General features: G+C 38.2%; 1 protein-coding gene across 1 annotated transcript in view; it reads left to right on the top strand.

The window, feature by feature from the left end:
* Positions 1–18,046, top strand: part of LOC130580422 (LIM domain-binding protein 2-like) — a 73,575-nt gene extending 55,529 nt beyond the window's left edge. The window contains exon 2 of the mRNA XM_057377906.1: positions 17,912–18,046. Coding sequence (XP_057233889.1) covers positions 17,912–18,046 — 135 coding nt within the window. The remainder of the gene's footprint in view (positions 1–17,911) is intronic.
* Positions 18,047–22,004: the final 3,958 nt, after the last annotated feature.

Raw genomic sequence — 22,004 nt, 5'->3', positions numbered from 1 at the left:
ATTAGATCACGTGATTCCTGCTTTCTTCAGTGCACAGCWTGTTTCTGTAACAGGAGCAAATCTTGATAATGTAAGGGAAGAGATGTTGTCAGGAGATTTGTTCCAGAACTTGGCAGCTGTACTGTGAATGAAATGGAGGAAAATGTCCTCTGGTTAAGATTAAGTTCAATAACTGGTTGCACTTCCACATTTTACTTCAAGTTACTCACACGTGCAAATAATGTGCAGGTTGTCATAGAGGCCAAGGCCTTTGCCTGGCTATTTACTACAGGTTACAGTAATTTTATAAAAAAATTGGAGTAGTGAATGATGTGGCCTTCTCTCAGAAATTCTGGACGAACGAAGGCATGCTCACAGATATTTAAATAGATAGWCTTATGCACATAAGATCCTTCTTCTAAGGCTAATTCAGAATTACACTATTAATATTATTAGAAAATATCTTTGTTTTTAGGCAGAAGAAGAACCACTGTCCACTATGGTACAAAACAATTGCTTGCAAATGATTAGACTTAAATGTTGGCAAAATAATACCTAAACTCTCAAGACARCTCTGGTGTTTATAAATCAACACCAGCTGTTCCTGTTTGTGCAGTACTTTGTAAACATAAAAGAATAAAATAGAATCTGATATGACAGCTCATCTACCAAGATTCAGCTTTCTGCAAAAACAAATCAGGCCATCAAATAATGTGKGGTTTGTTTCAGATATTCTAACAAAGCCAACTAGTCTCATGATAATAAATGTAACCATGTTTTTCTAATGCCTTTAGGCATATGGCAGGTACCTGGCAAAGAGAATTCTAGAGTTCAGCCATCAGAGAGCTTTTCTTGCTCCCCCCCTGGAAGGAACTAATAGGAAGACCCTCTCACAGGCAGCACCTGTCAAGCATTTCTGAGTTGTGTCAGTTCCAAATTTGCCCTAAGTRCCAAATTCTGATTTCTGTCACACAGATTCTGTCACAGAAAGTGAAGGGATTCTCCAAAGTTGGAGAGGTTTCCTTTAGTGTAATTGTCCTCAGATCAGCCACAGACCTCTCTTAGGAGTGGGTGTATTTAAAGTATTCCTCTCTCATAAACTCAAAATTAAAAGCTCTTTTAATTAAGTTTATTTTGGTGATTATTTCTCATGTACAGAGGCYTAGATGTTAGCTAAAATCAGTTAAGTGGGGCAAACCACTAGTTTTTTTAAACAGCTAGTTGTCTAGTGCCCAGAATGAAACAACACCACAGGGTGGTTTTGTGTAAAATACATTGTGAAAATCAGGCACCTCAGAGCAGAGTTTCAAACTAGATATTTGCTAAGATGAACACTGAACCCTTGATGGAGTGGTCTTTGGAAAGGAGGATTATTTTCTGGTTTTTTTTTTAATGGAAGCTTAGAGTCATTCCAGAGCTGATATTCACCCAGACACAGCTGCCTACCTAAATCCCTGAGGGTAGGAGCCTAGCACCTTCTTCTCAAAAAACAGGCACAAAAATGAGCTCTAWTTTTCTTCTTGATTTTGTCTGGGAAAGGTAAGAGGGGATGCTTCTTCACCCCKGCTAATGTTTTAATTTCTTCTTGGATTGTCACTTTTCAGAATTAAATTATGTGAATGTTGGGTCATGTTGCAAAGCTGTCTTGGCATGTGTAATCTGGACTTTAAGGTCCTGCCTGAGATRGATCTCAAGCCCATTGAAATTTAACCATTCCTTCCTTGTCCTTCACCCTCAAAAATCCATGTATTGTGGTTATGGGATCAGATGAAGGACCTTGCATGTGGCCTTGTTGAAYCACATGAGATTCCCATGGTGTATTTCTTRAGTTTGTCCAGGTCCCTCTGAATTCCATCTCGTCTCTCAGGTGTGTCCTCAGCTTTGAGTTGTCTKCAGACTTGCTGTGGGTGCACTTAATCCCACTGCCTGTGTCACTGATGAAGATATTAAACAGTGCTGGTCCAGTATGGACCTCTCAGCCCTGGAGAGACATTTAGATGTCTTTCCTACCTACTGAGCTCTGTGCAACATCTGGAAACTAAAGACATGGAATGGTGAAAGCTCAGCTTTCCTGTGTGGAGATTTTCTGGGACATAATATTTTAGGAGCAGAATCCACTAAATAGAACACATTATGGTGGAACTTTATTTTTAGTTTATTTATTTACGACTTGGCAGACTCCTAGTCAAGAGGGGATAACCCTGGCCCTAGTGATCAGTTCTAACAACTACATGTTTATGCACCAGTAGGTTTCAGGAGGTCAGTCATAAAAACCTGTCACTTTGGATTACTTCCCTGTTGACTCTCTACCAAAGCATGAAGGAAATGGAAAGTGCCATCTTTCTCTTCCTACCAGTGGGTACTTTGTCATGAACGAGAGAAAATAAGCTGGTTTTTTTTTTTTTTTTTTAATATTGGTGCAAAATACAGTTCCTTTGAGAACTGGAGAAAAACCAATTAAATGTCTCTCTAGTTATTCATTTACTGAAGTGGAGATATGTTTTTGCAGGTGAAAGCAATAGAAATACTGTACAATACATGCTGCTCCTGAGGCTTTTTAAAAATACACAGGCAGTACTGAGCTGGTTGTGAATCTAGTGTTGAATTCTGGTCAGGTCTCCCCAAAGCAGATCTGTTTGGATATTAATGAACTGTTCATTTTTAAGTTACATGCAACGGGGAATATTGAAACTTGCATCTTCTTTAATATGTTCAGGTCACTTCCTTTTGATACCAACACTCAAATCAAAGAAGATGAATGAGATAAGAGAATATYAATGATGATCATGGTTTCTTCTCCATGTGAGAAATTTATACTCTGTTTAACACCCTGACTCCAAGGGRGCTTCCAGTTATTTGATATTGATGGCCATGAGAATGAACAGACACAAAATAGGTAAACCAGTCTGTGCGTCTACCCAAAACAGAGCCAGGYTCTGAAGGATCATGCCATTGGCTGAAATGTCATCCTACTGAAGAAGAAAAGAGTTWAGAATTCCCTTTCTTTCCTTGCTCATGTTTAAATGCATTTCATGACACTATCTTCCCTCTGCAACCCTGGCTACCATCAAGGTGGACTCCTGTTCTTAAAAATCTCACACTTTGTTATCTATAAAGTTTTGGTCTCGAGTTAGTTTTTTGATAGGACAAGCTACAGAGTGCAAAGTCTACAGCAGAAGAATGGATGAATGAGTAATTCTAAGCTCGWATCAAGAAACCAGATACTAAAGATTGACAATTTCAAATGCTGACCTACAATTCTCTGTGTGTGCTCCAGCACAACACCATGCAGAACAGACACTGCTGCATCTCACCTCGGGTAGACCATGTAGATCAGGAAGGTATCCAGAATTATTTTGATCATTATCTCGATGGGAATTTTATTTTATATATTAATTTCATAATGAATCATGATGCATAGTAGAGCTATTTATGATGATATTGGTCAAACTGGAAAAAATATAACTTGTTTCTTTTTATTTTACCAYGAGTTTAAGTTACTTTTGCGTTTTTCTCTCTTAAGATCCAAAAAATGGACACCTTGGAAGTGCTGAAAAGATTACTTGATTAAATCTATGAGGTATACCTGGCAAGTGTACATTTTGTAGGTGTRCACAAAGATCTTTTCAAGTAGGAAACATAAATTCTCAGAGCAATGGTTACCTTATACAATATTACCTTTTCAATCTGCATTTCTTAAGGGGACATTTATTATCCCTGACTGCTCTGCTTATTATCATAGGAACATTGTGGAACACTGTGCCTCCTTTTATGTTTGCAAGGCACTGTCACTGATGGTCTGATAGGTCAGATATTGCCCTAGGGCGTTCTCGAATGTGAGACTCATCGAGTACAACATAGAGTGCACTTCTGTTTTCACATCCCATCCTGACCACTGCATTCAGTTGATATGGCTGGAATGGATGGATAGATAGACAGGTAGACTGACAGACAGATATCAGCTCACAACTCATAGGATCGTTCATCTGCTACATAATACAACTGAGAATATTCAGTATCTCTGCAGTTTSTAGGCCATGTGCCCTGGGCAGTTTGGTGTCACCTCTTTGACTGATTCTAATGAGTGCTTGGAATATTGGCAGAGGAATGAGGAGAATCCTGACAGGGTAATCCTGCCTGTGGTCCTTTCAGATCAAGGTGCACGAGTATTTGCAGGGAGAGACAGGGAAGCTGCTTCAATTCTGTACTTGTTCTGCCAAGTCCATTGAGACTTGAGGATGTGAAGGCCTRTGATTGTCAGCTGTCCTAGAGAGGGCTGAATTGAATCAGAAGGAGCTCAGTCCAGAYCTGACCCCTGCCAGATGTTGAGCCTAACTGAACAAGAACATTCACAGGAGGCTGAACAAGGACCTGCTTGCTTAATGCAAAGCATATTTGATTCTCAGTACATTCCTTTGCCCTTGCTCTTATGCCACAAGATACGTGGCCCTGGCTGTTTCTGATGGGCTTCTTGCAGCTTTCAAAGCTCATATGTGGAGGTTTTAAAAAGTTCACATTCGTTCTGGAATGCCTCASAGCAGGGATAACCTGATATATRATTTTAAGAAGCAGATGACCTAATCCAGGAGACCTACCACTGAAGCTGAGATTATCAACAAAAAAATGTGTCTGTTTATGTCTGTATCAGTACATCTCATTATGGAAAAAACTTTACAAATCAGAAAGTAGAACTAAGAAACCATTAGGGAAAAAAAAAAAAAGTCATTTTGTTCTAGATCAGAGGAGGTGATCCTTTAGTGTGCCAGACAGAAATCAGGYGTAAAATTCAAGTAATTGTGGAAGAATTCATTTAGAGAAAGAGAATCCTAAGAACAGTCAGCACCTGAAACCAGCACCCTCCAAATAGCATTTGTGATTTTTGATATTTCTTTGAGGACCTAGAGAGYGATCCAGCTACAACCAATTTTGTAGGTTCTGACAAAACGTAGTGCAAAGAAATATGATAACATCTCACAGTGGTTGTCATTGCACTAGTAGAAAACAAGCTGCTTGATGTGGATCCATATATTCTGGGCTGAGCTTGACATAAGGTTCCCCTAGTCTAAGAAGACATTAGCACTGAATCTTTTCTGATTTTCTGTCTCACTTTCAGATGACAGCTCCTCTGGCAGTTAACACATTCCCAGAAATGGGACCGTGTAGTTTCTTGGCTTTGTCAAGGCTATTGCTGCCTTCTCAGACTCTTTAGTACTCTGAACACAAATCTTTTAGAAAAGCCCTGAAACAGTGGATGCTCTGGGTTTATGGCACTCTTGGAGAACATGCTGTAATTAAAAAAATGTAGGGTTCTGAACATGAGCAGTGCATATTTTAGTTAGAAATGCACAACTGTAACAAAACAGACAAACAATGCCATGCCCACAGTATATTTCATTGTTAAGACATGAGGATTTAGATCCTTAAAAATAGGTCTGAGCTGCTTGATAGGTGCATTTCTGTGAGCTCTTTAAGTTATTTCAGTCTCCTCTGCAGCAACTTTGTGAATACTTATCCATGTTATGCAAAACTGTTTGCTTTCTGAAAATAGTTTTCTATGTGTTTCAGCTTTCTCACAGATTTCATATTCTTTGTGGTTTGAAAAAWTTTATATCAACACTTGTGGGTTTTTTTTAGGCTCTAGGTATGCACAATGTCTCTAAATCCTATTCCTTAAAGAAGTTGGGGAGGATGGAAACTGCTTTTTCAAAGGCTTTGCGTGCTTGTCAGGAGATGCCCTYACCTGGTGGGCAATGAGGGTAAAAACCTACATCAGCAATCCAAGGTGTCACTTGGCTCTCTGATTAATGTGAAAATTAAAAATCAGAGAGACCGTTAGTCGTTTTTTCACAATGTACCTTGTTGGCTGGCAGGAACACACCAAGAAATTCCAGAGGTTCCAAGCAAATTCACAAGTTTTCCATAAGCAAGTTTTCTATATTGTAACTTTTTTATACTTCTTTATGTCCTACAGCTTTACACAGAGAAATTTTGACTGCATTAGAAATTAGRAAAAGCCAGATACCACCCATGAAAAAGGAAGAAATCATAAGTGAATCAGTTTTACTGATTTAACAGGTCCACAGAGTCTGAAGTGATTGGTTGTAGTTTATAGGAGGCTACTGCTGTAATGAAAAGATGTTTAAAATTTCATTAGATGTTTATGGACCCAGAGGTGAAGCCCCAGTGGATTATCATATACAACATAAAGACATATTCTAAAAAAAACGTTACGAGCTTTCAACTGGATCATATCAGGTCTCAGCCCCAAGGATGACCTTAGTGGGTGATTTCCCTGACATATGTAGTTCACACTTGGCTTTGCTTACTTTGTTTAAATTTAGATTTATACATTTTTCATGTTTAAGCAGTAGGGTAGCTAGTAAATAGACATTTTTAGTAAATAATTGCTCATGTTTCTACTAGTTGACTGACAGCAAATGAAATCCTACAAGGATTTTTATACATTCTAGTGGTAGTGATACAGCTAAGTGGCCACTTGGTAGGTGAGAGCTTTGTTTGTCTAGGGTTTTAGCATAATGATTAAATCACAGCTTTCTCTAATTGCTTCAGCTGCAGCCAAACTCAGTTGGATGAGATTCTGAAGCAAATGGAATTCTGTCACATTCAATATCAGTGTTTGCTTTATTAAATAGCATTTCTCTGGGGACCTGCATAGACTTTTGGAGTTTTTAATTTGTTACAGTACGTAATAGCTGGCTTCTGTAAAGGAATTGTTCACCAAGCTGCATTCTTATTATTACTATTGATGCCTTTTTACTTTAAATGAGGTTGACAAGATAAGAGAAGCCATTTAGAAGAAAGCTTTACTTACTTCACTCAGTGAAGACYGACTTTTGAAAAGGACTACTTCTTGGCATGCATAAATTCTCCCATTTCTTTTGAAGTGAAAATTTAAAGTTAATAATTAAAACAAACACACAAACCCACTCTGTTATCACAACCTCTGTGCTTCATTCTCTCTGTATTTCCTTCAGTGCYTTTCAGTACAGTATATCCTTTGATTTAGCAACCGTAACAGCCTTGTCACTGATCTGTTACACTGTTCTACAATATTATAGCAGCAATAACAGTAAAAGTTTTGGTTCTAAGTAGATTTTTTTCATGGCAAGCAGGTGATGCAGACATCTCCGTTTGAATCAGAATTTTAATTTGTAAATGCAAATGTCAGTTTTAAAAGKGCTCTACTCTGCTTCTCACCATCAAAACTTGCAGACCATTGTGTATGCTGAGAATATGTGAGTGTCTGGAGCACAACCCACCCTCACTTTGTCAAAGCAACCTGAACTCCTGATTTCTGTTCTTCATTAATGAGTCTTGGCTGTATATGCCCAGCAGTGAGTGCTACGGGCTTGAGAAGGGTGGTGCTGCAGCACAGAAACAGGGAGCAACTGAGTGATCTGACAGTCACAGGATATGCATGAGAAATGTCAGTATTGGATGTGTGTTGTTTTGACCTAGGATTTCCATATATTTCAGCTTACTGAGGATGTAGGAAGATACATATGAGYAGTTCTGTCTCTAGTTTAATTATATTTTGTTCAGGAATTTTGTATCCAAATACAGGGCTTCAGGGCCTTTATTTGCARCCATGGCTAGCTGGGGAATAAATTTGGGAAGCCAGGCAAATAATCACATCTTCTTCATTTAAAACATTTCATACTGGCAGAAATCTTTAACCAGTTCTCCAACTTCTGTCTGCCACTTGGAGCTTTTTATATGAAACAGCAGGAACCTGGCAGCCTGGAGATCTTTGAGCRTTGTGAGCAAAAAACTTGAACATCATTTATAGGTTTTCCTGCCAAGACTGTAAAAAACTAGACAAARTAGATACAGTTGTTTCACCCAGCTTTTCACGTATTTTTGTCCTTCACTAAGCTCTCAAAGCCTCAACTAGTTTTCTTCCTGACTTTTAAATTCTTGGTAGGTGTATAGAATAGGATTCATCTTACCTGCCTTTATCCCTGTAAAAGTTACATGGCTAGACTGAGCCATTCTCTAGGCTCCCTCTACAGACAGTGAAGAGACAGATATCTCCAGGAGGCTTTTTATCTCACATGAATTTAGACAACTGTCTTGGGGTGAAATGAATCCCAGCCCTGTTGTCACCCTCTAGCTTTGATTCAGCAAATGTAACAAGTTCCATTTCCATGCTGGGATTTGGAGCCTTGCATAGAATATTCCAACATCTGATTTCCACTTAATTTAATGGAAAATGAATGCATAAGTCTTTTAATTAGCTTTGAAAATCTCTGCCTTAATTTTTGATTAAGTTTGAATGCACATGTGTTGGTATATTAAAAATTACAAGCCATAAATGTAGCTGTTTTATTGTCAAAGACCTGGGCATCTGACAACTGCAGCTGATTAGTGTTTCAAATGGCCATGCAGATGATACTATGCTGTAGTGCTGAAAACTGGAACAGACTTTATATTTCAACACTACCTATTTTCTTATCTCTCTCTCAAGTAGAATTTAGACTCTAAAACACATTTAACACAGATAATATTTGTGGATTGAGTGACATCACCAGCTGACAAAAGCAACTGTGATTACTAGTCCTAATTAGTACAGAATGTACACAGGAATTAACTTGGAGTGTAGTTTTGCTATACTAAAGAAGTAATCCTTTAAAATGATCACAAGAGTGGARCTTTTGATATGAGTTGAATAAAAAATGTGAATGAACCCTAAAGGGACATTATTTGGAGGTGACTCTATCTCTTTTATGAAATTACTTGTAAATGGCCAGAGTGGCTTTTTGTTTTTTTTTTTTTTTTTTTCTTTGTTTTTTTTTTCTTAAAGAATATGCAGTTTATGTAGGAAAGATACAGAGAGGGTTATTGCCAATACATAACAAAGAGTTCATATTTGTGCTTTACCATTGCTTCTTGCCAAAATTTCTGTAAGGTGCCATAATGTTTACTTCTTGATACTGTCTGGAATTATATAGTTCTGTTACAATTTCTTTGGGTGATTCCTGGACACTCAAAACCATGGTGATATTACTGAACACTTAAATGCAGCAATATATAATTTAAGAAATATATAATTTAAAGTGCAGATATAATGTACATGTTAAGAAAAGGGAGTGTTTTTTTCAATACTTTTTTCTCCATTGTTTTCTTTTTTTCTGACTGGTTGTTGCTAAATTAAACTTTTGTGCATGAGATTTCTTGTCCTCCATAGGAGATGGGATATAAAATATACTTGATCTTTTCCACTTCCTGTACCTTCCCAAGAAATAACAGCTCTTTGGATAGACAGAGCTGTCCATTATTTTGATATGCTTCTACCTGGTTTGCAAAGCTTAATAGGAAGTCATAATCTTGAGTTAATTAGATTTGCTGACTACCAAAAGCATAGGTGGATTCAGCTCAGAAAACCATTTAAGCATATCCTTAATTTTAAAGTCTCTTTCTGAGTCTTAACAAGAGTTTTCTCAAAGTCTTGGCTCTAGAGTTGTGCTAGAGTTGTGTATAATGGTCTGGGTTGGAAGGGCCCTTAAAGATCATCTGTTTCCAAACCYCCTGCCAAGTGCAGGGGCACCTTTTACTCGACCACATTGTTCAAAGCTCCATCCACCCTGGCCCTGAGCACTTCCAGGGATGGGGCAGCCCAGTTTCTCTGGGCAACCTGTTCCAGTGCCTCATCACCCTCACAGTAAAGAATTTCTTCCTAACAGCTAATCTAAACCTGCTGTCTTTCTGTTTAGAGCCATTCCCCCTTGTCCTACCCCTACATGCCCTTGTAAATAATCCCTCTCAGGCTTGCTTTGTTTATATAGAGATCTCCTCACCCATATGCCCTTTCAACCCATATAATCTTTTTTTTTTTTTTTAAATGATGAAATCAACTCTCTACAGCTGCATTAGTTAGCCCTTTCACTATTTGATACTTCTGCAAGAATCTGGAATGTAAATGGAARGATAGATTGTTTTTTACCTGTGTTTCCCTTTCCTACCTCGATCACTAGCCTCACACAAGAATAAGGCACAATGCATAGCAGAATAAGTTTTTTAACTTAGCTGAATCACCATTTATAACCCCTCAAAGTACAGACTGTTAGATCATAGTTTAGATTGTTTTTTTCAGAATCAGGAACGTCTGAAGGTCCCAGTTTTTCACTTGTCTCTAATACAYATTGTTCTTTTGTGAGACTTGAGTGATGAGAGAGGTGGGGAGRGTCCAGTGTGGAATGGAGGTGTCAAGGACTGTCTTCGTCATATTCCAATGTAGTATTTAAATGCTGTCAGTAATAATTTTATTTTCTCTGTAATAAATGATAAAGGGATTTGTGTTCACTAAATTTTGGAGCCTTGGGAGCTGGTGCAGTTGGGTAGATAGACCTAGAGAGACTCATTTACTAATATTGCTGGGAATATGACTTTTTTTTCTGTGCCCTAGTGACACATAATATTTGATGCTCTATRTTCACTCATGGCAATCCTAGTTATTGCCTTTTCATTCGGATAGATGGCATAGTAGCTTCCATTTACTCATATAGTTGGAAGTAAACAAGGTRAAAAAGAAACCAGGTCAAAATGTCAGAATAAAATAAGAACATTTGTATGGCTGGCAGTAGTACAGTAGATAATAGACACACTTAATATTCCATCTCTATAAACTATTCTCRAAGGCAGAGGCTGTGGGGTATTCTGTGGGAGAATAGAGAAATGTAACTGTGATTCATTTTTGATAAACACAAAACTCAGGTCTGTGATTTGTCTGCAATGATCGTGGATTGAGAATACTACTAAGAAAATCTATTACTSTTTCTAGTCAGCTAGAGACTTCTTCATGCCTATTGAAGAAAGGACTCAAATTTAAAACAATTTTGAATATGGATTTAGTATGCACTGTATATATAGCAAGTACTAACAGATACTCTTCTGTAGGTGGAAGTGTATATTTCTGTTAGAAGCTGCACAGTTTAGGTGTTAATGCCCAGTCTTTTTGTTCACACAGCCAGAATATAGGTCTTATCCTTAGAGACCAAGTGCAATCTTATCCCATATATTTAAAAAGGACAAAAGAGCATCTTCTGCTGGTCAATGATGATATTGCTTGAAATCTCAGTGATGATTCCATGTTGGCAGTCAGGAACTGGCAGTGGAGTGTGTCTCGAACCCAGCTTCATTGCTCTTTTCTCCCCTTTCTTTCTCCTAACAATTCTTGTGCACAAGTTCCAGGAATGGAAGTAATGAATTCAAATTAAAGAAGGGAGTGAAATGACACATTTCATAAGTTAACTCCTTCTGCTCTGTACTGCTTACAGAGGAGTATTAAACTGCAATTTCCTGTCTGCTGTAGGTGAATAGTCAAACATGTACAGAGTGGATATTCTCTTTTCTCATTTCTCTTTTGTCCACAAGTTTCAGTAAAATTTAAAGAGTGACAAATAATAGGTTACAGACCAAGCATTCTTCTTTGATTCTGTTATTAGACTGAACCAGGTATGTCTCTGTCTTATCATTTCCTGACAACTTAAGTTAGGAATCTCCATAATTTTAAGGACTATAATTTTAAAAGGATATCCAGATTGTTATATATGTAGCATCTGTGTAGATGGAAAAATTGGGTGGCTTAGATGTTGTGGAACTGTTCTTTTATAGCTATGTATTGACTGGTCTTGCTATTTGCCAGCCTAGTGAGTATTTCCCACCCCTGCTCTAACAAAAGGTATCTATTTTAGGTATGTTAGTAGAAGAGGTCAACCATCCTTCTGAACACAAGAAAAATATTTGTTCTCCTTATTTCAGTGTCAGCATGTTTCAGTTAATCTGGACCCCGGTAAAATTTCCCTGTGTGTACTTGCTATTTGTGACATATAAGTGACATTATCTCAAAGCAGTATATCTGCAAAGCTGAGTTGTGTGGCCAGTGTCATTACAGAGCAGTGTTTTTGCTGTAGTGATTCTGATTCTCATATGCCTGGGTTCAGAGTACAACAAGAAAATGACATAAATCAATTTGTGTATTTTGCAAAGCCTCTCTCTTTTTCTTTTCTTCTTTTTTTTTCTTTATTTTTTGTTTCTCCCATTTGTATCTGAAATCAAATGATTGTTTGATTTTCTGTTGCCTGATAGTGTAATGACTTATAGTCAATAAAAATAGGTTCCTTGATATATTAAACATTTCCAGTGGATGTGTAAGAGTAATTCCCTATTATGAGCTTTTCCTTGGAATTTCATTAGATTTTTTTAACTTACTCCAGATTACATGAGAAACARAGATGTTGCCCCCATTTTTCCCCCCAGTCAGTCTCTCTGAGGAGGTATTGTTGTTCAGATCTGTTGCATGCCTATATTCTGCCTTTTCAATAAAACAGAAAGTTGGTGTTTTTTCTTTACAGTACAATTGAAGATAAGTTCCTAAGTGGAATGTAAACAAAAATTTAATTAATTATTAAGTGAGCTGGAGAGACCGATATGTTTTGGCCATTGAGCAGAGTTTTGGCAAGAAGTTGCAAGTGTATAATGGAACAGAAAACTACTTATGACCAAAGCCAAGTCTTAAAATCTTTCAGCCAGTTTTACTACACATTGTTTGAGAGATGGAATCCAGCCACGCTAGTAAGCAAAGAAAGCAATACCATTAAAACTGTGAATATGTGTGAAATAACAAATGGAAGGAATAGAGTCRGGCATTCCTGGCAGGGAAGGGGAGGTGGAGATTCTGTAAGATGCCACTAGCTGCAAGATTAAAGGTATATTTAATTATGTATAAAATATGTTTTATGTTTGAGATAAAATAAACGTGGTAGAATAACAAATGGAAAAACAATGGAAGTGGTTCTTAAAAMCCAGCCCTGACTAACCAGATTGGTCCTCTTTCTCAGGTGCTTTTACTAACTACAGGGTACCACATATTCCTAGCAAAGATACTGGGAATATAAGAAAGGTATTCTTATATATATCTTCCTGTATAACAGACAGACTGTGTGGGTTTCCCACCTATATCCGTATGAGCATTCCACTCTTTCACTCTGTTTACACTGTTTCCAGGAAAACCAGTCTAGGGCTCATAGTGTCTGTGGTCCATACTGAATGTACACAAATAGCAAAAAAAACCATTTCTATATTATAAAACCATTGTGCTTTTCAGGGCCAGATCTACAGATGAGTACTCAAATTTCCAAATGTATAAAATTAAGATATATAGATCTGTTGATCTATAATTAATTTGTTACTCACATGAAATTTGTATCAGAATCTTAAATACATTAGGTAGTGACAGCATGGGTCTAATTTAAAATTCATGGGGAAAATTACTAGTTTCTTGTGTTTGGACATTTTATTTTTCATGGTTTGTCTGTGTATTTTGAATATAAACTTTAATGTCAAATTTTGATACTTGTGAGTTCTGTAATTTGTAATSGCTGTGGAGTTTTTACAGGTGTATTTAATGGCAAAATCTTACCTTGAACTGCATTTTGAAAGCTCAAGTGTAGTTTAATTTGCTGGGAACAGGAGGAGGGAAGGAATGCCATTCTTTCCTTGGGRAGACAGCAGTTCTTTGTGCAACATTAACTTAAAAGAATATGAGACATATATCTGTTGCCAATAGGACTGTAGATGTATAGAGTTCTGAAAATAGAAAGTGACAATGGGGAAGGGTTACAAGTGCCAGAAGAAAAATGCAAGCTCTCAAGCACACTCTCTCTTTTTTTTTTTTTTTTTTTTTTTTTTTTTTTCCAAAGCCAAGGTTGAAGTTTAAAATTAATTTTTTCCTTTAAAAGTGATTTTTAAAAAAAAGTCTGACTTCAGAACAGATGTGTTTCCTGTGTGTATTCAGAATCATATTTATTTGTTTCCATAACWCTGTTTTAATATCCTATTTACACCTGTTACACATGTGCAGCCAAAAGCAATGTGAGGGAGAAACCAAAAATCAGCTTCTCACTGGGCATGAGCTGTGGAGCTGCTGTGCAGGGATGGCTGTGCCAGAGGCTCTTGGGCAGCAGGATCTCTACATCCACTCTTCCTGGGAACACAGCAGTTGTGCTCTGCAGCTCTTTCCCCTCTGCAAACCACTAGCCTAGAAATGTGTAACAGGGCATTAAACCACTTAACCCACAGTGGCAGCAAACGGAAACAGTTATTACTTCTTCTATCCTTGTTAGCCACCACGGACAAGTGTTTGCTCCTCTTATAGCAATCTTTTCATATTGTTGAGGTTTGTCATCRTGTTCCCTGTGAGCTTCTTCTGTCTTATACAAAACACAGCTAGATACTCCTGCCTTTCTTCCTTTGATCTTTTGTGTTTGGTTGGTTTGTTGGCATGTGTGTCTGATTCTTGCGRTTCCCAGCTAAATCCTTTAAAAGTGGGTGGCCCAGACTTGGCCACAGTGCTCCAGAAGTGGACTGACTATTCCAGTTGAAGTCTTTACAGAGATGTGTTTGCTGGAGTGGAAGGGTATTGTATCTGAGACATTTCTGTTATTTCCAAGAGCAATTGATTGCTCACAAATTTCCTTGATGATCTGGACCATTTTGTATAGTACTGCTGGTTATTCTCCATTTTGTTTTGTGCTTTTGTCACTTCATTTTATTGAATTCCATCTTCATTTCAGATACTTTCTCCAATCTATCAAAATAATTTTGAATTCCAGTTCTATCCTGCAAGATATCTGCATCCTTTTAAGTATGATTTCATGTACTGACTTTTTGCATCAGTCCATTTTGCCTTCCAAGTCATTAAACAAACATAAAGGAATTTGGAGAAAATTCCATAGTCTCAGTTGGCCTCATATTCCAGTTGCAAGATCTATCACAGCAAATAGAAAAGTCTCATTTAGCTTGCAGACTCTTAATCATGTAAGTGTGTAAGGTGTAAAGAAGAACCCAGCTTGACTCTCAAATCACATAGTGAACATACRGGACTTTTAGATGGAGGGGGAAAAAGAACATCATTGTACTTAAAATCTGATCACCTTTGCCAAAGAAATCAGAGTCAGGAAAAAATATTGAAACCGTAGGATTCCATTTACTTGGAGACCCTATTCAGAGTTGAGCCATGCTTCAAACTGCAAATAATACCAGGGGTGGAGGGGATCAGAGGGAACAATGACAGTTGTGGAAGAAGACGTTTTGCTGCTTGGGTAGCTGGCCACAGCAGCATGGAATCTTMGCTTCTGACCCAGCTTGCTGGCTGTCTCTGCCCTCTTCTCTCCTGTGACCTATTCCTTAAGTTTATTTTAATACAAAATATTTTTAAAGAATTAATTTTTTTTKGTTATGTTTAGGCCATTATTTCAATGTTTGAGCATGTGAGTGCACTACGTGAAAGGGAGGTTGCCATGGTAATTTCTCATTATTGTTGAATAGAAAAATAATTACTCTGGCAAAATCCCCCGTAACCTGTCAAAGCATAAGTTAAAGATGCCTGAGGGCAGCCTTGCCTTCACCATCCCCTTTTTGGGGAAAAAAAAAGAAAAAAGAAAAAAAGTACTTTTTTTTTTTTTAATAACTGATTCCAATTCCAGTTTGGTTGGGGACAGCTCATTTGGTTTTGTTCACATTTGGCTTTGAGAGTAAGTGAGCCCACCTGTGGCACGGGTGGGGCAGAAAATTAATCAGCCGAGCATATCCAAGCCTGACAGGATTTATATACTCTTTTACGGTCAGATTTTCTTTCTGGGGGTGGGGTGTTGCATTTTATGTTTTTCCTTCTTCCTGACATAAAATATGCAAAATCTTAAGATAAAGACCTTGGACTGTATTCAAACTGTGAGAGAGTCTGGATGTTTCATCTAAYCACAGAGGGAATCCACTGTAATTCAATTTCCACAATTTCCTTGCTTTCAAGACTTCTTGGAAGCCGGTGTGAGTGCAAATATGTGTGGTTCTGAGGTGAGGCCCTGCACTTTCCCAGCTCTTCTCCATCTTTCCCATGTGCAATTAAACCCGGCTATGTGATGCTCTCCTTTTTGTTCTGTTTCATTGGATCCTGCATGGGAAGCTCCAGCAATACCCAACTCCTGCATTAATAAGAACTGCAAAAATGTGCTCTGTGGCATTGTTAAAATCCTTCCCTCCGGTCCTCCTGCCCTATGTGTGTCCAGAAGGTTACAATTAGATGGTACCGCAGCCTCTCCTTTGCCAGATGGCAGGGTGGTAGCTSACAGCCACTTTTTGAACATTGCACTCTTGTAGTGCAGCCCAGCAGGCTGTGCTGAGTGAAGGGTCCCGTGCAGAGCTGTGTTGAACACCTGTGGTCCACATTTACTGCTGTATATTTYGTGCTCTTGCTGTTGTGGCTACTTGGCTACTCAACACAGCAGTGGTTGCACATGGTAACACTCATCAGATTTACACCAGGAAAGAGCAAKAACTCTCTGTGACAGATTTCTAAGACATGGGGACAGCTTTGATACCTCCTGGTGTGACTGAACCGCAGGGCTGTATGGTCCTGTCACTGCCAGGTGGGATGAGCTTTGGCAAGGAAAGTGGATTACAGGCTCTGACTCAGACAAGAAGTCTCTATAGGGTCTCTGGTGGGAACCAGATTGTTAAAACCTGTCCTTACCATTTCTCCATTGGATGCTTGACAAAAATCAAAGTGAAATTGAGAGGCAGGAAGGATACCTTGCTCAACATTTTGGRGTGAAATCCAAAAGTAACATCATCAGGAAACATAGCAGCAGAAATAAAATCCCCAGATTGTTCTGCATGTGTACATAGTGAGTATGATAGATGCATATTTTCATTGAAATTGGTGTTTTGTATCAGGTTTTCTTTTCTGTGAAATGAATAAATGTTTTCTGGCTTAGATCTGTATTGCACAGGCATTTAGGGGTGCTTAGTGTTCCATGCACTGAGTGAACCTGGCCTTGCACACTGGARAGGAAGGTGCTGTGAGTGGGACAGGGTGACTCTGAGAAGTGCAGCTGGGGCATTTCAGAAGTGTATTTCCAGTTTTGTTACTGACCCTGTGTGCTACAAGTGATTTAAATCTCAGGACCTCAAAGGAGCTGAAGAGACTCTACCGAAACTTTCAAATCCAGCTATTAAATATATCCACAGCTTTTAAATGAAACATTTGGTGGGTTTTGTGTTAGCCAACTTCTGTGAAAAAACCCTTGCCAGCTGGACTACTTGCTCAGGTGCTAGACACTGARGTTTGGGTGCTTGTTGGTGATCATCTAGGTCTGAAAGTGTCTGGTTCAATTGTTAAAGTAAAGAAACTGCCTGCAGTGCTGTGTTGATATATATTTTACATTGTTCACTATTTTAATAATTGCCATGTTCCAGGTATGTGTAGTACTGTACGCCTAAGTATACACAAGTCATCTTAACAAATTTTTTTCACTTCTTGTATCACACTTAAAAGTAAAGATTTCTTACAACAATTACATTTAAGCCAGTACTTAATCAACCTGCAGTTGCATTGTATTTATATTAAATATATTGGAGTGGAATGGCCATTATATTTAGTTTCTAAATAACTTTCTTGTCATCTCATGATGATGATGAGGTTATGTAGCACTCTAGAATTACTTACTGAAGGTTTTTGCATCACCAGGACCAAGCATTTGAGACACACAGCCCAGAAAAGGAGGGAAAAGACATAATTGTTTTATTTYCAACTGATTTATAAAACCATATCTAACATTTGAAAAAAGAAACCTTTATGGAAAAGAAATTTTTTACATATTTAGTATGCTTGATAAAATGAAAGATAGTTTATTTTACAGCAAATTAAACACTACAGTTTTTTGGTTTTTTTTTCCAAAATTAGAACTAGAACTTTATCTAGGAAAATATCATTTGAAATATCATATAGACATCTGCACCCCAAAACCATAGGTGAAGAAGCCAGACTAGGTGTGATCCTGTTGAATTTCTTTTACAACAGATGAACATATTTTCATTTTGCCTCCTGTTAAGTGAATGATCTGTTGCTTCCTAGGATAGTGACAACCTCTGGTGGGATGCCTTTGCAACTGAATTTTTTGAAGATGATGCAACCTTAACACTTTCATTTTGTTTGGAAGATGGACCAAAGCGATACAGTAAGAAATGTRTATTTTTTGTTCTAATGTAAAGTCTGAGTTTCTAAGAACAGTTTATCTGTACAAGACAGATGCAGCCCTGGCAATGACAAAGTCACTTGTGTATATTCAGTAACTATTAGGTTACATTAAGGAATTCCGTGAATTGGGAATACATTTTTTTATGTAATTCCTTTGAATTTTATTACATGAAAAGAAATTATTTCCTATTGGAGTGAAGCAAATAATAAAATGCTATCTTTGATTTYTTTTAATTAATGTGCTTTGTGGCGGTGCTTGCGCTATTTGGTAATTTATTTTCTGCAAAAATTTAAGTGTTGAGTGTTGTGGGCAAATTGTCCATAGAAAGTGAACTTCGCAGCAAATATCAATATTGTTGCTGGAAAGGCTTCCAAATTTAAAGAGAGATGAGAATAACAAATTAGAAAATATATTGCCGATGTAGATAAGTGTTATTCCATCAGCTTTGTGGATCTATCCTGCTTGTACTCTTTAAGGACCTGGAATACTCTCAATCTCAATGAAAGCTTGAATGGAAATGAAGCAGTGAATAAATCTAATGGCAWTGGTATCCATTGCCTGCCCACGCTGAGCAACAAAAAGGGATAAAATTCATCGAACAAGTTGTTTGATGTGAATAATTCACTTAGCTTTAGCACTAAGCAACAGAGAAGTAAACATTGAAAAAGTGCATTGCCAATTGTTTCACTCYGTTCAGAGTGACCCCTGCTTCATGGTGCCAGACTGTGCTCTCTACTTAATGTTCTGAATCTTGTGAGGTTCYTTTTCATGAGAGTGACTGATTGTCAGTGCATCACTCACATACCTCTAATTCCTATTATCAATTATCTCAGGTATTTATTTGACAAGTGTTACCTTCTTCTGGACAAAAAWTAACAACCACTTTGAATGCACGTTCTGGGATTAGTGTTGACAGAATTACAGTTTCTTGCCTTTCAAAGCAAGTGATAACTCTATAAAGGTCCTCAAATTACAGCCTATAGCAACGTTGGTAGCAGCTGATCTGTCCTGATTAGGTTGAGTCAACTTGTCAGATATCAGATTTGCTAGTTGTGTTATCAGTCCAGAAGGCACAGATACATCAGCAAAAAAGCAATTAATGTCCAGTTAGATCAGAGAGAGTTGTGATTCTGGAAAACAGTGCTGCATATGAAAGAATTTGTCAAAGTCTAAAACACTCCTGTTGTCACAAATGCTTGCTAATTGTTATATTGTCTGTAAGTGGGACAGTTTGGTGTGGGGTRATACTGTGATTGTTAGCATTATTGCTGATAAGGATTATTGAAATGTTAAGTTACTATAGTCTGGCTTTTAAAAGCAACTACTACACAGGGTTTTTTCTCTGGTTTTAATTTCTGACCTCTGCACAAACTGATGTTGCTTTTGGTTTATACTCAGTATCTGGAATTGAAGCTCCGCATATAGGGCATTTTGCTGTTGATTTATATTTCCTTTCCTTAGTTGGTAAATATTTATGTAATTCTGAATTACAGTATTAGTGATTCCTTTTGACTCAAGCAGTATCCCTATCAGTGAAACTCTGAAGAATGTGCTTGTGCTGTTCCACTTTGAGACTTCCATTGCCCTCTGAGAAGGCTTTGAGGGCAATCTTGGGGCCTCCCTGCTGTCCAAGTCCCTGCTTGGGGACACCTTTGGCATTGCTTGTGGTGGGTGCAGAGTGGAGTTAAGAGTAGCTCTCTCCTCCCAGCTGGGAAGTTTGTGTCCAAAACCATGTTCAGGAGTTGAGAGCAAAGCAGTTTGCTCCCTGTCCAGTGCCCTGTTTTGCTGCCCAAGCCATGGTCATGCTCTGCTATTCTCTTATGGATGCTCTTGGCATCTCCCAAAAACCAGACAACACCCAGTACCTCTGCTCCAAGCTGAAATTGCTGACCAGGGGCTGTGGCTCCTWTGGGTGAGCATGTGGTTGCTGCACTAAACATGGAATTTTGAAAGCAGTGAAAAAAAGTGCCCTCCTCTTCATCTGTGCTGTTTCCAGCAAGACACCTGCCTCCTTGCCTAGTGGATGCATGCTTTAGGATGCAGGAAAAATTGGAACTGGGAGAAAGGAAAAAAATTATTTGTGTGCACTCTTACTGGCACAGACAGTAATGGAGGGAACCAAGAAAAGGCCCAGGAAACAAGAAAGAAGCATCCTTTGAAAAGTTGTTTGTAAAGCTGAAAGTGGTGAAAGATGCTGACCTCCTGCTCTAGGATTTGCTCCAGGATTCAGGTCAAAATTGCCTCCCTTTGTCTTGATTCAGCCTGTGAGATATTTGCTTACGTCTCTGACATTGGTTGTGGCCAGCACCGTATTTATTTTTCCCTTTGGGCAAGAGTTTCCTTCTTCTGAGAACTAAAATATTGTTTTTTTGGAAAAAAAAAAAATTAAAAGACCCCCTTGTGTATGTGYGTGTATGGAAAGGAGAAAAACTTTTCACTCTCCATGGCCTATTTTTCTCTGGGTTATGGCAATTCCCAGTCCTTTTCCCTCCTTCTTCTCAGGGGCTATCCAGAGCTTGTGTTAAGCCATCWGAGACATGAAGAAGCATGGTGTTTTGCCCCAGGTTCCTTCCTCAAAGCCCCTCGAGAGTGTTGTGGGAGGCTGCTGGGAGCTAATCCTGATTGCAGTTCCCAAATTCCTTTGGGGGCTTTTTTCCTGTGCTTGATTTAAACTTTTCCTATCTAMGAGTTTCCTATCATAGTCTGTTTCCCAGATGACTCTCTCTGGGCTCTGCTCTTAACCTGAACAGTCCAATCCCACAGCCAGTGCAAATTTTCAGAGGCCTGTAAATTAGTGTATGTGTAAGTGTTAGAAGATTTTTTTAAAAATTAGTTTTATTTGCCTCCCCTTTTGCTTTAACTTTTAATATACAGTTTTGTCCAAGAGCTTATAATGGTTTTAAACTCATCTGTTTTTTTTTTTTTTTTGGTCTCAGAAAACTAAGTTGCTTATTTAATTTCATGGCCCGAAACCAAAGCTTTATGAAAAACACAAAATATTTTTAGGTCTTTCATTCATATTCCCATGTTTTACACCACTCCTCTCTCTACTGAGAAAAGCAGTTTTCWTCCCTTTGCTGTTCTCAATATTTCTCCTCAACTGCCAGCTCTGAGATTCTTTCATTTATAAGGAAAAACAGATATGGTTCAAAATGGGGATTTTAAGTCACTGGGTTGTTTACTTTGCTTCACTAAGACAGCACTATGTATTGATACTCCAGCTAGCTCTAAGTGTACCTATATCTGCATGGCACAGCATGTAAAGATACTTATTTCTGCCTGGGAAGAGCAAAGGTTTGTTGGTTCAGTGGTTCACCAGTGTTAATTAATTTGATTGCTGGGTTTGTTAAGACCTAGACCACTTAATCTGTGCAGAACAATATTCTGCCTTGGACAGATGTGGCTCCAAAGCCCAGCTTAACTTTTTCATGYAGGAATTTTGTACCAGACCAGAAATAGCTGCTGTGCCCATCTTTGCAGCTCTTTTTGTCTTTCTGCAGTATTTGATTTCTGTACATGCAAGAACTTTGCCTTCTTTCTCCCTGGCACAGAATTCCAGAAAGAAGATGCTATCTTCTTTCGAACAGCCACTGAAAATATGTTTTTCTCCTCCTTGCATATACCCCTCAGCTATTCTTTTGGCCTCCTATTATCTACGAGCCCCCTCTCATATTACTGAATTCTATGTTGAAATTTTAATGAGAAATGCTGCAGAAAATAAAGATATATTTTAAGTTAACAAAGGTGTCAATTGCGCATTTCTCTAGTCTGGCTTTTTGGCTACCCTGAGATGGAGAGAAAGCTCACACATTCCAATGCTTAAAGACAAGGAAAGATTCCCAAAACCAGAGATGCTACGTGTCTTTGAATTATAGTCAACAGAACTAAGAAGTAAACACACCAAGTTCATTCTACAGTGAGAGCAAAAAGAAATTTGCTCTCATTTATAATGCCCCATTTTTTTTTTTT

The sequence above is a fragment of the Malurus melanocephalus genome, unplaced genomic scaffold (assembly GCF_030028575.1).
Source record: "Malurus melanocephalus ecotype Western Australia unplaced genomic scaffold, MMel_1.1 scaffold_333, whole genome shotgun sequence".
Taxonomy (NCBI): Eukaryota; Metazoa; Chordata; class Aves; order Passeriformes; family Maluridae; genus Malurus; species Malurus melanocephalus.
Note: the sequence above shows the minus strand (reverse complement) of the source record. Positions and strands in the feature narration are given on the sequence as shown.